The 15,326-nt window shown below is 46.7% G+C and overlaps 1 protein-coding gene across 1 annotated transcript in view; it reads left to right on the top strand.

Moving 5' to 3' along the window:
* The window catches only part of slc12a6 (solute carrier family 12 member 6), a 54,060-nt gene extending 39,083 nt beyond the window's left edge, over positions 1 to 14,977 (top strand). Inside the window, exons 17-26 of the mRNA XM_083788742.1 lie at positions 1,981 to 2,085; positions 3,119 to 3,287; positions 4,009 to 4,204; positions 5,415 to 5,584; positions 6,772 to 6,903; positions 7,727 to 7,834; positions 11,964 to 12,087; positions 12,186 to 12,330; positions 12,886 to 13,019; positions 14,506 to 14,977. Of these exons, the coding sequence (XP_083644868.1) occupies positions 1,981 to 2,085; positions 3,119 to 3,287; positions 4,009 to 4,204; positions 5,415 to 5,584; positions 6,772 to 6,903; positions 7,727 to 7,834; positions 11,964 to 12,087; positions 12,186 to 12,330; positions 12,886 to 13,019; positions 14,506 to 14,597 (1,375 nt within the window). The 3' untranslated portion in view covers positions 14,598 to 14,977. The remainder of the gene's footprint in view (positions 1 to 1,980; positions 2,086 to 3,118; positions 3,288 to 4,008; positions 4,205 to 5,414; positions 5,585 to 6,771; positions 6,904 to 7,726; positions 7,835 to 11,963; positions 12,088 to 12,185; positions 12,331 to 12,885; positions 13,020 to 14,505) is intronic.
* Positions 14,978 to 15,326: the final 349 nt, after the last annotated feature.

Genomic DNA, 15,326 nt, shown 5'->3' with positions numbered 1-15,326 from the left:
CCTTGGTTGAAAAAAACTAAAGTTGTCCAAATTATTATTATTATTATTAGTTGTCAAAATATTCTTTCGTTTTGGGTTCTGAGAGACTAGATCAACCCATTTTGGGCGGGAACCCCTTTTGGTGTTTTAAACATTATCCATCTTATCACGGACGTGAGCGGCATCTGGAGCGCTGCCACAGAGCTGTCTGCTAATCTCATCTGGAGCACTGCCACCAAGCTGTCTGTAATAGAAAAATACACAACCACTTAAACCCTGTATTCTTTAGTTGACCAGAGTCAGCTGGACTCTATATTTGGTCGTCTCCCCCCCCCTCCCCCTCTAATCGCGTAGCCGAAAATAGCCGAAAATAGCTCAGTTGTAGACTTTCGTCCCCAGAACGAACAGCCAGTGTCGACGTGCTGAATGTCATTTGGAGCTATCTGTTAATCTACTCCTCTCGGCTGGGACAGATGGATGTTCTCTCCTCTTCTCATACAGAAGAACCTGTTGGCCTTTCAGCTGGCAAAGTGTTGGAGGAGGGACTTTTGAGGAAAATCGGCTACTGATTCCTTTTTTTATGCAGAGACAATCATGGCAGCAAGACCATTTTTTCAGGAGGAGAAAAACTGATTTTTATTTCATCTGGAATGAGTTCATAACACTTCATAACACATACTGTACTAGAGCATGTCAGAGCTGAAATTGACATATATAATATGAAATAAATCCTTAAACATGTAGCTAGGTGTAATGTTAGAGTCCACAGAAGTGAACCTTTAAAGCCTGTTTTCTCAACTCGCTGTTTCTCTGCAAGACATTACTCTATAAGCCATATCTCCAAAACCGGTGGGTCAAACTGAACAACCAATATGTCGATTTGAAGCTATGATTCCCTAAAATAAACGAATAAACTGAAATTAAAAGAAAATCAATGACAGCCTCGGTATTAGAAACTGTCACATATGACGCTGGCATTACAGCATGTGGGAAAGAGGTTAGACACTTTAAGTAGCAGGTGACATGTCAAACTAGGGGGTTTTCATGATTCTGGATCCATTGCAAGCATTAGTTTTGCACAATAAATGTCCTTAGCCGTCATCACAAAGGTGATGAGGCCAGCACATTTTGGGCACATATTGGGCAAGTGGCTATGGCGACTTTTAATTGTTTTTTGTTTTGTTGTTGTCATAAGAGCTTTAATGATTTTACAATAAAGCATACAAAATACACATGACTTACACAAAAGAAAAGGACAAGAAAGCAGGCAAAAACTATCAACTACCAAATGGACAATTGATTGATTGATTGAAATATTTATTAACAGTTTGCAGAATTACAGTACATTTCAAGCACAAACTCAATACAAAAACTGTTAACTGTGAGTGGACGACCCAATTAAGCATTACACTTGTTTACAAGAGGGTCCACCATGTTCAATTCATCAAAACATTTAGAGACGTACAAATAGACACTTCTATGTAGTTAAAGAACAGAACAGGAATTCATCATAAAGGAAGCAAAAAGGGAAAAGAAACATATACAGTGAGGGGGAAAAAAGGGGGGGCTTGTAGATCTGCTATTTTTCAATAGCTAAATTATAACATGATGTTTAAAACACCAAAAGGGGTTCCCGCCCAAAATGGGTTAAGTGGTTGTGTATTTTTTTATTACAGACAGCTTAGTGGCAGCGCTCCAGACTCAAATGGGTCTGAGAGGCTAAATGTCATCAAACGGTGGTTCCGTGGCTCAAATGGGTCTGAGAGGCTAAATGTCATCAAACGGTGGTTCCGTGGCTCAAATGGGTCTGAGAGGCTAAATGTCATCAAACGGTGGTTCCGTGGCTCAAATGGGTCTGAGAGGCTAAATGTCATCAAACGGTGGTTCCGTGGCTCAGATGCAGGATAAATAATGGGCCTTGATGTGAAAAAGATTGAAAAGCACAGATCTGTAAATTGTTGAAAAGCACAGATCTATAAATGCGTGCTTGTTGTGTTTCAGGGCAGAGAAGGAGTGGGGAGATGGCATCCGTGGTCTGTCCCTCAGCGCTGCTCGCTACGCCCTCTTGAGGCTGGAGGAGGGATTACCACACACCAAGAACTGGAGGTATGGATTGGTACCTATACATGCAATTTACTCACGCACGCATGCACACTAGTGTGAGAAGGGGTGGGCACGTATAAGCTTTTAGCTTCAGCCTATGCCTTTTGATCACCTTCATGTGGCTGTTTTCTTTCTTTCTTTTTTGATGTATAATTTGTACTTGATACTGTGAAGATGATCAAATAAACTAAACACACACACACTCACTCACCACTGAGACGCATTGTAGATCTGCTCTTTTTGAGGAGTGCTAGCCCCTCAGTCTGTCCGTTTGAGCACGGAATGTGACGTTACGTATGATGATAAGAGCACCCCCTCACTTCACACAAGTGTGATTGTTAAAAGATCTTTATTATACATTTGAAAAGTACTCATTCTGAATAATGAGTACTTTCTTGGTACTTTAACCCATTCTGGGCAGGAACGCCTTTTGGTGTTCTAAGCATTATTTTATTTTGGCTATTGAAAAATAGCAGATCTACAAGCTCATAGCGCGGCACCGAGTGCCGTTCTACGAGCTTGTAGATCTGCTATCTTTTGAAAAATCATGAAAATGTGCCACACATCATTTTCTTTCAGAGTGAATGTTGTTAACTCATATCTTTGCTTCTGGGGGGTCCCTGGAACAACATATTTTCAGATAGGGGTAGATAGATAGATAGGTAGATAGATTTTTGGGGGTCCTTGACATGAAAATGTTTGAGAACAACTGACATAGAAACATAGGTTTTTAAACATAGGTTTTTTTCAGAAAACCCTATGTTTTGACTGATTTAGAAGACATTTTGTAGAATCTGCCTCAGGTTTAAATGGATTAAGTACAGTTTGATATACCAAGTACCGGTAGTTTTACAATAACAGAACAATGTAACAGACGCAATTTCAGTATTGAGCACTTTTCCCCACCACTTATCTTCCTTTCCTCTCTCTCTCTCTCTCTCTCTCTCTCTCTCTCTCTCTCTCTCTCTCTCTCTCTCTCTCTCTCTCCCCCTCCCCCCCCTCTCTCTCTCTCTGCCCCCCCCCCTACCCCCCCCAGACCTCAGCTGCTGGTGTTGCTGAAGCTGGATGAAGACGCTCACGTGAAGAACCCTCACCTGCTGACGTTCTCCAGCCAGCTGAAGGCGGGGAAGGGTCTGACCATCGTGGGGACGGTCATCCCCGGGAACTTCCTCCAGAGCTACGGAGAGGCCCTGGCAGCCGAACAGGTATAAACTACAGTTGTTGTAGTTTTATGTAGACAAAATGCACTCCCAGCCTGTGTAAGTAAGTACTGCTGTGGAGCGGTGCGATCGGTTTTGATATCAATAATCTCCGTCCTACTAATTGATTGCCTCGGAACACCCAGACGTTTTTATTTCCAGGGAGAAAAAAAAAGAAGTCTGGGTCTGAGTCCACTTCAATTCGGCATAGAGTAGCGCAAACGTCCATCACTCTCTGCTGATTTCTGATCATCTGCACCTTTGTTAAATTGACACACACACGCACACACGTACACACACACACGTACACACACACACACACACACACACACACACACACCTCCCTCTCTCTCTCTCTCTCTCTTTCTCTCTCTCTCACTCTAATTAATTAGTCTCATGTCGCGCAGCTGTGTCTAGATTCTCCCGGGCCGGGACAGGATAGGTGGACCCCAGGCTACTATTGATAGTGCGGAGAACATGGCTTCACTCGCATGTATGTCTCAAAAGTCCATAGACCACTCAAAGTTCAGGTTGTGTGGGTGTAATTGAGATCTTAAAACCTAAAAGAAAAACGAAAGATAAATGAAAATATATGTCATGAAACCTTTACCTGTTAACCGAACTAAACTGAACTGAGCTAAAGTGCTCCTGGTCTCCTCCGCCAGACCATGAAGCTGTTAACTGTTTAACTGAACTGAGCTAAAAGGTTCTCCTCTCCCTCCCCCAGACCATGAAGCTGCTGATGGACAAGGAGCGCGTGAAGGGCTTCTGCCAGTGCATCGTGGCCCAGAAGCCTCGCGACGGCATCAGCCACATGATCCAGTCCAGCGGCCTGGGGGGCATGAGGCCCAACACGGTGGTGATGGGCTGGCCGCACGCCTGGCGGCAGAGCGAGGACCCCCAGTCCTGGAAGACCTTCATCAGTGAGTAGTAGTGATTATAGTGAGAGTCGTGCAGAGGGTGTTAGAGGGGCAGGGGCTGAAATCCCCCTAAGAGGGCACTGTTGGACAAAAATAGTGAAAATAGCATATCTACAAGCTCACAATGTCCAATGTTTGGAACTATAGCCCATACCGTAGCACCCCGCTTTGTCTCAATGGGATAGTTCCAGTGTTTGGAACTATAGCCCATACCGTAGCACCCCGCTTTGTCTCAATGGGATAGTTCCAGTGTTTGGAACTATAGCCCATAGCACCCCGCTTTGTCTCAATGGGATAGTTCCAATGTGTGGAACTATAGCCCATACCGTAGCACCCCGCTTTGTCTCAATGGGATAGTTCCAGTGTTTGGAACTATAGCCCATAGCACCCCGCTTTGTCTCAATGGGATAGTTCCAATGTTTGGAACTATAGCCCATACCGTAGCACCCCGCTTTGTCTCAATGGGATAGTTCCAATGTTTGGAACTATAGCCCATACCGTAGCACCCCGCTTTGCGGCGAGATGAAAGCGTGTGGCCACTCTCTTCTTCTACGGCTAGGGTGACCAGTTCCAAACTGTTCATTTGAGGGACGCTTGTGTGGGACAAGTGATACACAAGCGATACTTGAGTACCGGGTTAGCAACTTAGTACTTCAGTTGCTATTTGAGTTCTATATTAAATGCCTTGATATCATATTCGACCGTAGGCCTATTGGCTATCATTAATAAACTCCTCTGGTGTCTCACATTTTGTTGTAAAATCATGCTTTATTTTTAATTTAATGCTATTTTAACAGGCTTAAAAACACATCTTGCAGGAAGAGTCAATGAGAGAGCTTTACAACAGAAGGCCAACTATTAGGGGACTAAACTATTAGGGTATTTGAACAATTGCCTGTCAGTCACAATGTGGGACAGGGTCTCAATTTGTGGGACGCCTGAAAAGTCTTGGAAATGAGGGACTGTCCCACGCAAAGAGGGACATCCGGTCACACTATCTACGGCTCTGCATGTGCCGTGGTAACCAACAGCGTCCGTCCGTCCGTCCGTCTGTCTGTCTGTCTGTCTGTCTGTCTGTCTGTCTGTCTGTCTGTCTGTCTGTCTGTCTGTCTGTCTGTCTGTCTGTCTGTCTGTCTGTCTGTCTGTCTGTCTGTCTGTCTGTCTGTCTGTCTGTCTGTCTGTCTGTCTGTCTGTCCGTCCGTCCGTCCTCCAGACACTGTGAGGGTGACCACGGCGGCCCACCTGGCTCTGCTGGTGCCCAAGAACATCTCCCTGTTCCCGGGGAACAGCGAGCCGTGCACCGAGGGCTACATCGACGTGTGGTGGATCGTCCACGACGGAGGCATGCTGATGCTGCTGCCCTTCCTGCTCAAACAGCACAAGGTACGGAGGAGTGTGGATGTCGTCGACTGATAATACCTCTTTCAGCGCCACCTGGTGGTCACCAGTTTAGGCTCTGAGTGCCAATTCTCCCATTATAAAGAAAGAAAGAATTTGTAATTCTATTATGCATGTAATGTGCATGTCATCACCTGTACACCAGATTAGAGGAATTTTCAAAATATGGATGAAAATAAAATAAAAAAATATTTTAAGATTTTTTTTTAATTCCCAAGGGAGAGACGTCTTGACGCCCGTGGCATCCATTACAAAGACGTCAATTAGACGTCTTGACGTTTTTGGCTACTAAACAGTTTTAATATGATGAAATATGTCCGTCGGCTGCCCTTTTTTTTAACGAAAACTAAATGGAAATTGGAAACGAAATGAAAATTAAGCTACGGCGACTAAAACTAAGTTTAACCCATTTTGGGGCGGGAACTCCTTTTGGTCTTAGCATTATGTTATGCTTTAGCTATTGAAAAATAGCAGACCTACAAGCTCGTAGCGCGCCACTCGGTGGCGCGCTACGAGCTTGTAGGTCTGCTATTTTTGAAAAGTCGAAGAACGACTGACATAGAAACATAGCTTTTTCAGAAAACTGTCAGGATGTATAGAAGACATTTTTTTAATCTGATCTCAGGTCAAAATGGGTTAAGTATAATTGACAATTTTGTCAACAAATTAGTTGGAACTAACCTTACCTTTAATATGAATACATATTTATTATGGTATTATTATGGTATTATTAAAACACCCTGAATGCCCGGCGTCATTTGAACCATTTAATCAGCGCGCCCTGCAGCGATTTGCAGGGCGCCCTTTCAAGGTGGAACGACGGCCATCTTGGAAAGTGCTAGAAGTAGCTAGATATAGCTAGAAAGACCCTTTGGAGGATCGCCAACCAACGCAGGTATGATTACTTCTAACGCGACTAGCGACGGGACCGCCATGGGCCGTCAAAAACACAATCTTTGGCTAGAATTGGAATCATCAATCGACGCTCCCAGCCTGTTAGAGTAGAGGTGCGCTTCTGTTGCTATGACGCTAATGTTCCGTCTTTTGATTAATCTCCGTCCCTGGCAATGAGCTAGGGACCTCCGTCTAGGGGCGATATGAGTGTTAAAAACGTGAGCTTTGGGGCTGTTTCTTTATGAAGCCGTGTTAACTCTATCCTCCTCCCTCCTCAGGTGTGGCGTAAGTGCAGCATGCGTATCTTCACCGTGGCCCAGCTGGAGGACAACTCCATCCAGATGAAGAAGGACCTGGCAACCTTCCTCTACCACCTGCGCATCGAGGCCGACGTGGAGGTGGTGGAGATGGTACGCTTGGCTGCTGCTTTTAGTCAACCGTTTATATTCAATGTCTGCTTTTGACGGAATTCAGAGGACAAACAAAATAAATGAACCTGAACCTGAACAAAACAACAAGAGAAGAGTGTTTACTAGCGATGCGTGGGCCGGCCCGTTGCCCGCAGGCAACCCCGCGGGACAAGGTTTTCAGCGCAAATATCGCCGGTCACCCCCCCCCCCCCCCTGGCCGTCATCAGCGCAATGAGCGCATCTGCATTAAATCCTTGCCTGCATTAACGTGCAGACGTGGAAAGTACGCACACACAGAATGATAGGATCTACAAGCTCACAACGCGTCGTCTTCTCTCTCTCTCTCTCTCTCTCTCTCTCTCTGTCACTTCTAGGGCAGGCAATCAAGCAAATGCGATTATGCATGCGAATGATGCGATACTTAAAAAGCGGCAAAGCAAGCAACTGCTCATTTTACTTTGATAACCAGTAATGAGGGCTGCAGCAGGGCAGACTGGTTGGTTTCGTTTCGTAGTGTTTAAAAGTAGATATCCCTCTTATCTAAATCTGGGTAGAAATGTAAAGGAAAAATCAAGGTGCCTCCTCTCCTCTCTCTCTCGAAAAGCAACTGAACTTTCTGTTGAAAAGCCGGTCGTTTTTTTGGTTTTTTGCGGGCAGCGGGGCGGGCGGGTTGTTGATTAATATATTGTTTTGCGGGGCGGGCGGGTTGTTGATTAATATATTGTTTTGCGGGGCGGGCGGGTTGTTGATTAATATATTGTTTTGCGGGGCTAGGTTGGTGTTCACCATTCTCTCCTCTCTCTCTCCTCTCCTCTCCCGACAGCATGACAGTGACATCAGTGCCTACACCTACGAGAGGACCCTGATGATGGAACAGAGGTCTCAGATGCTTCGTCAGATGAGACTCTCCAAGTCAGACCGAGAGAAAGAGGTGAGCCTGAAAGGCGTGCATGCGTGTGTGTGTGCGTGCGTGCGCAACACTGTGGCTTCTACGTATATCATGTCTATGACCATTCATCACCTCACCGGTTAAGTGCACCTTACTATACCCAGAGCCATTGAAATACGACAGAGTTGCGACAACTCCGTTCACTTCATGGGGCTTCAGTCCAATGGCGGCTCTCCTACATAGACTCCTATTGGCTTCAGTCCAACGGCGGCTCTCCTACATAGACTTCTATTGGCTTCAGTCCAACGGCGGCTCTCCTACATAGACTCCTATTGGACCGGAAAGTTGGCAGAATTCACTGGACTCAGTGAATTTTAGTAATGGTTAGCGTTGGGTGACGATACGAATACATCGTCAATCGCGAATATACGAATCCAATCGCCGAATATTTTTATTAGGCGATTTCTCTGGACGATTTAGCCCTGATAACCTGTAAAGTGTGAGCAACATGTGAATCAATTTGGCCCAGCAAAGTAGTAACAGCGGCCGGGTGGAAATCCGTCATAATGGTATGCTCCCACAGTCCCCGCACTCAGCACTGTCAGCAGCATCGGGCACCGCGGCACGGCACTTACGGCAGCCGCCAGCCAGAGTAAAGGCTGGGAGCCGAGGGAGGCTGTAGCCTACATGTTGTTTAAGCTCCATCACAATCCCAATGCGCCACCCGTGAGTGGCGGGGGGGGAAAATAAAAAAACTGTCTACTAGTGTTAGTGTATAGGCACGGGGATCATTCATTAGCTTAGCGTTAGCTTAGCGTGTAGCCAATACTGGTGCAACCCACTGATTGAACTTCATCTCCGCCTGTAATCTAAGTTATTTTTATTGACAACGTGAACGAACCCCGACACCAGTGCTGCAAAAATAGACAGATCTACAAGCTCTCAACGCGTAGCGAACAGCACTTCAAATACAGGCAGGACGCGATGCCTTGAGAGCCTGTGTGGATCAGCCCGGCCGCAGCAGCTTGTGGGCTCCGCTGCTCCGCTCCGAGCCTCCGACGACCGGTGCGGGGAGGGAAGGGAGCAAGTTACCCTGGCTGCGCAGCCTGCAGAAACAGACTGATCTACAAGCTCTCAACGCCTAGCGAACGGAGCTGCGAAAACAGGCAGGACGCGGCGCCTTGAGAGCTTGTAGATCTGGCATTTTTTTTGGTCCCTGTGCAATACTTTAAAACAGCTGTCATGTTGCACACACATGCCTAAAAATGCTGATATTTGTGCCGCCCATCGTCGGAAACAATGTATTTCCAACTCCAGCTTGTCCCTCTCCATCCAGGCTGCATGAACAGCGCTCTGTTTTTCTGCCCCCTCAATGACGCAGCTCTCTGAGCTACATGAATCTGACCTTACCCTGCTCTATACCTTTGGTTCCCATAGCAAGTGCACCTCCGAGATCGCTGGAGTTTTGACGAAGTAAGTCCACTGAGTCCACGACACGTCAAGGGCGTTGTTGAGTAGAACACCTTAGGCGTTAGCAGTAGCACCTGTCCAGTCTCAGATAGATACTGATGTGGTATTGTATGTATCTTAGGGCTTTAAGCAACTAGTCTAGACTATTCAACTAGTCGACCTAGTAAATCCACTAGTCGACCTTGCTGGTATTGGTTGACTAGTTGATGAGAAAAGAAAAAAGGCGTTTTTCGTTTTTGTAGGCCTCGAGATCAGCTATAATGCTAGATTATAGTCACCAATGTACACAGTTTTAAAATGTACAAATATCATAAAACGTTTTTTTTTTTTTTTTACAATAGGTAGTTAAACAACTAGTCGACTAGTAAACTAGGCAACTAGTAAAAATCCCTAGAAGTCCCGTTTTGAGCCCCTCCTATAATTATGCAGCTATTAGTGTAGATTTTCATCGTACACAAACATTACATTCCGATTGACAATGAATGGAAAATCATATGTGGACGAGCACATTTTATGTCTTACACAAAATGTATGTCTTACACAAAATTCCCATTGACAATGAATGGAGAATTTACGTCATGATGTTGTTGCCGAGCAAATCGACATGTTACGATATGATGATGTACGATGATAAGAGCGCCCCTCACTTCACAGGGGTGTGATTTTTTTAAATTCATGTTTTTTGCTCAACCTTGACCTCCAAGAGTGTATTTGTTTACGAGTCAAATGTCGGTGCAATAGCATGTGCAAATATGTCTTGGGGTTTGTTTTATTTTAACCTCCTCAAGTAACAGGCGGGTGGGGCTTTGATCTGTTCTGCACGATTCAACCAAAATAAAAAACCCACCCATCTATGACTTTATTTTGATAAAACAAAACCATTTAAATTGTCTCTGTCTCACCGGTGCTCCGTAAAACCTTGACGATGTTGTCGTTAGTTAGTTCCTGTGTGTTGAATAGACCGTTTATTTTGTACGTCGTGCTTTCTGTAGGTATGTAGAATGACTTGTGCTTCGGCGAGAAGGTGTGACGTGTGACGCGATGTCGCTGAACAAAAATTACCCATTTTCAACTGAAGAAAAGAAATGCATTATAAGGATTTACAATTACGACAACTTAAAATTTAGCCATTCATGAAATTACGTTCAAAATGCTACAACTAAACTAGCCTCTGTATATCCACCTTTTTCCTATAACCCATAAGTCTTTGCGTTTGTGTGTGCATAAGTTCCTCTTTCTCTTGCTGTGTTGCCAGTTTTGCAAGAGAAACAAGTGGCCAGGTCTATGAAAACAAGCACAAATGTAAATAGCTGATCTACAGGATCACAGCGACACATTGTGAGGTTGTACATCTGTTATTTAAAATCATAATATTCTTTTAAACATTTATAATAAAAAAGGCACAATATTTTCAGGTGGATGCAGTCTGTGGACAATTACATGTTAATCTGGGGTTCCTTGACGTGAATAAATGTTGGAACCAATATGGTTTAAACAACATTAAGAAGCAAGCCCAAATAAGCAACTACTGTACACTTTAGAAAAATAAAATAACATCAACCAGCAACTACCAATAACTTATTTGCAAGTGACTTTACAGAAAAGAAAAGTCAAAGATTGCTTATAATAAGCAGACATGGCAACACTGCATGAAGGAAGCAAAAGCACACACATAAGGAGCCCCAGTGCCTTGGCAGGGAAAAGGTGAATAACCAGGCTTTCATTTCCGTTTGCTAAAAAAAAGTTTTCTCTGCTGTTTTCTACCAGGGAGGGGAGGGGCCTGTTGGGAAAAAGTGCTGATATTTGCGCCGCCCTCGTTGAAATCAAACTCCAGCTTGTCACTCTCCAGCGCTGCGTGAACAGCGGCGCTCGAGCGCTCGTTTTTTCTCAACCCCTTCAATGTCGTGTAAAGGCTCATACATAGTCTGGATTTTCGGTGGTGAGGTGACCACCGAACTACGTCACTGAGCCGCGGTGAAGAGCAAACCACCGCCACCGTTCCAGCCCTTCTCTCTGTTTTTACTCACCACCGCTCAACGTTGTTTCAGCTCCGGTGGTCACCTCACCACCGGAGTGGTGGTCACCTCACCACCGGAGTGGTGGTCACCTCACCACCGGAGAGGTGGTCACCTCACCACCGGAGCGGTGGTCACCTCACCACCGGAGCGGTGGTCAGCTCACCACCGGAGCGGTGGTCAGCTCACCACCGGAGCGGTGGTCAGCTCACCACCGGAGCGGTGGTCAGCTCACCACCGGAGCGGTGGTCAGCTCACCACCGGAGCGGTGGTCACCTCCCCACCGGAGCGGTGGTCACCTCCCCACCGGAGCGGTGGTCACCTCCCCACCGGAGCGGTGGTCACCTCCCCACCGGAGCGGTGGTCACCTCACCACCGGAGCGGTGGTCAGCTCACCACCGTAGCGGTGGTCACCTCACCACCGGAGCGGTGGTCACCTCACCACCGGAGCGGTGGTCAGCTCACCACCGGAGCGGTGGTCACCTCACCACCGGAGCGGTGGTCACCTCACCAGCGGAGCGGTGGTCAGCTCACCAGCGGAGCGGTGGTCAGCTCACCACCGGAGCGGTGGTCAGCTCACCACCGGAGCGGTGGTCACCTCACCACCGGAGCGGTGGTCACCTCACCACCGAAAGTCCAGACTATGAATAGGCCTTAACTCTGTCTCACTCTGTGGCTCTGTTCAGGCCCAGCTGGTGAAGGACCGTAACTCCATGCTGCGTCTGACGAGCATCGGCTCCGATGACGACGACGACACTGACGGCGACCGGGAAAAGACGTCGAGCCTGGGAGGAGGAGGAGGAGGGGGAGGTGGAGGAGGAGGGGGAGGCGGTGGAGGAGGGGGAGGTGGAGGAGGAGGAGGGGGAGGTGGAGGAGGAGGAGGAGGAGGAGGGGAGGGGGAGGTGGAGGGTCCGCCTCGACGGAGCATCAGCGGCGGGTCCAGATGACGTGGACGAGGGACAAGACGCTGCAGCATCGCGCGGCGGCGGCCGCGGCGGCGCACTCCGGCTGCTCGACCCCCGAGGGCTTCAGGGACATGCTGAGCATCCGGCCGTGAGTATAGGAGCGCCGTACGGACGGACGTACGGACGTATGTACCGTACGTACGTCCGTTGTTTGTCCTCCATTGTGTGTGTGTGGGGGAGCGCTATAGCAATTTTTTAAATGTCAATGTTTAAACAGGCATAATTCATACTGTAACTCGTTTGGCCAAAAGTCATGGCAGTAGCCTCGATACCCAGGCTTTCATTTCGTCTGCGCGAAAAATTAAAGCCTGGATTTACACATAGGCTGCACTGGCCTAAAAGTGGGAGTCAACCCTTCCGCGTATGCGTCGCTCCAAATGATGTGACGTCAGGGCTCTGAGCGGTGTGCACACCTCACAATAACACCGTGAGGAAATCATTACCAGTGGAACTTCAAACGAGGCTATGCGAGGGAAATGAGGAGAATGGCCGAATAACCCACCACACCGTCTAAGATAAAAACACAACGTGTGCCGACTCTGTGGAAATAGCTTTGACAGTCCGTTAGAATGGTATACTCCAGCAACCACGTGGTTTCTGCTTCTGGCTCGTCAACTGTCCTAATTATCTCCTGCCTCGTCAGGGACCACTCCAACGTGAGGCGGATGCACACGGCCGTGCGGCTCAACGAGGTCATCGTTAACAAGTCTCACGACGCTCGCCTGGTCCTGCTCAACATGCCCGGACCGCCGCGGAACCAGGAGGGAGACGAGAACTGTATCCTTTAACCCATTCTGACCTGAGATCAGATTCATACGAGGTTTCCACTGGACACACACTGGTCTGATGGACCCATTCTGACCTGAGATCAGATTCTAAAAATGTCAGTCGTTCTTCGATAAAAAAATAAATAGCAGACCTACAAGCTCGTATCGCGCCACTCGGTGGCGCGATATGAGCTTGTAGATCTGCTATTTTTTTCAACCCTTTTCACATCAAGGTCCATCATTTATTTATTCTGCATTTGAGCCACGGAACCACCATTTGATGGCATTTAGCCTCTAAATATATTTAAAGATGGGGTGCCAAAGATGGTTTTTCCCACCCTAAAACATGATCATCAGGTCTTATTGTTATATAAGGAGGAAGACTTTTTTTTCCAAAAACGTGTACAGTATTTGTTAAAATGTTGTATGCCTGATTTGCCTGGTGGGTGGTGATGGGTGGTGATCCACCTGAACTGAAGCCGCACCCACTACAGCTGTAGTTGTATGATAAAGGGGGAGGGGTTAGGGGAGGGGCTGATTGTGTGATGTCACTATATTACTGTTTTTTTGCATTGGCCCGTTTGACTGTCAAGGGTTCAGCCTCCAGGAAGAAACCCTAAATACAAAGGGAAGACATCATTGTACATAAAAAACGACTCCAGGGTGTCTAATGAAGTCATAGACACATGAAAAACTGGAAAAATAAATAAAATGTGGCACTCCATCTTTAATAAACTGTGAAACATGCACCTGCATTAAAGATGGAGTGCCGTGATTTTAGTATATTTTTTTCTTCAGTATTTCATGTGTTTATGAGGTGACAGTACTTCATTAGACCCCTCAGGTCTAAATGGTGCATAAGATAATCTTTCCCCGAAGCTGCGCGGGTCCTTAATTACCGCCGTGGGTCCTTAATAACCGCTGTAGAGACCTTTTGTCCTTGTGGTGGTTGATTGAGAGTACCTTTTTCTAACTGACTGGCTTTGTGCAGCAAACTTGACCAAAAAAGGGAAAATGAGGAATGTCCAGACGAAGAGTTAAAGTTGAACTCAAAAGGTTTATTTCATCCAAGTTGAAAACAAAAATAAAGATAAAGTTAAAGTTGAACTCAAAAGGTTTATTTGATCCAAGTTGAAAACAAAAATAAAGATACTTTTAGCATATAAACTGTAACTGAGAATAGAAGGAGGTGTAGAACAAAAACCAGACGTAAAAAATTGTGACCCTCCAATCAACAACACCTGGCCCTCTGATGGCCAGGTAATTCATGTCCTCTCTGCCATGTCTGTAGGGGGCGACAAAGCACACTAACAGGAATGTTAGACATGGCATGATGGCACATACATGATGTGATGGCCTATTGTAGATCGGCTCCTACAGTACAACCGCCGCGGGTCCTTAACAACCGCTGTGGGTCCTTAATAACCGCCGTGGGTCCTTAATAACCGCCGCGGGTCCTTAATAACCGCCGTGGGTCCTTAATTACCGCCGTCCAGATATGGAGTTCCTGGAAGTCCTGACGGAGGGCCTGGAGCGCGTCCTATTGGTCAGAGGAGGAGGCAGTGAGGTCATCACCATCTACTCCTGATTGGAGAAAAAGAAAAAGAAGCTAACCTTCCAGAACAGCCAATCAAACATGAAAGGGAGCAGAGTGGGAGTGTGCAGACAGACAGACGGACGGACGGACGGACGGACGGAGGCAGTTTGAGCTCCTCTTAAAACCTCTCCACAAATCGCCACATAAATACTAAAGAGTGATTGGCTGCAGCTGAGCTAGCCCCTCCCCCTCCCAGCGCCTGCTACCACTGTATGCCGTATAGCGTCGGCTCCCATTCCACGTCGCGATGAGCTGCGACTATACACCAACGATGCCAACGCACTGTCCTTGAATGAGAATAAAGAATGCTCAGCTAGTGTGTGTGTGTGTGTGTGTGTGTGTGTGTGCGTGCGTGTGTGTGTGTGTGTGTGTGTGTGTTTGTGGGGGGAGGGGAGGGGGGGGGGGGGGGGGGTTGGAGGGGGGCGGTGGCAGGGCTGGGCGACATGGACAAAAATCAAATATCAACAAACACTCTTGACCAAATACCTCAATGTCGATATTCTGATGATTATGTCAATTTTTCTTTTTGCGTTTTTTAAAAGAAATAGCGGATTATTATTATTTTTTTGCCAAATCAGCCATATCGTATTACGACGTGCAAAAAATCCCAGACGATGTACCTTTTAGCCTCATATCACTTAAGTCAATATACTATCTATATATTGCCCGGCCTCTAGTGTGGGGTGTGTGTGCGCGTGTGTGTGTGCGTGCGTGCGTGCG

The sequence above is a fragment of the Protomyctophum parallelum genome (assembly GCF_964188405.1).
Source record: "Protomyctophum parallelum genome assembly, chromosome: 18".
NCBI lineage: Eukaryota > Metazoa > Chordata > Actinopteri > Myctophiformes > Myctophidae > Protomyctophum > Protomyctophum parallelum.
Note: the sequence above shows the minus strand (reverse complement) of the source record. Positions and strands in the feature narration are given on the sequence as shown.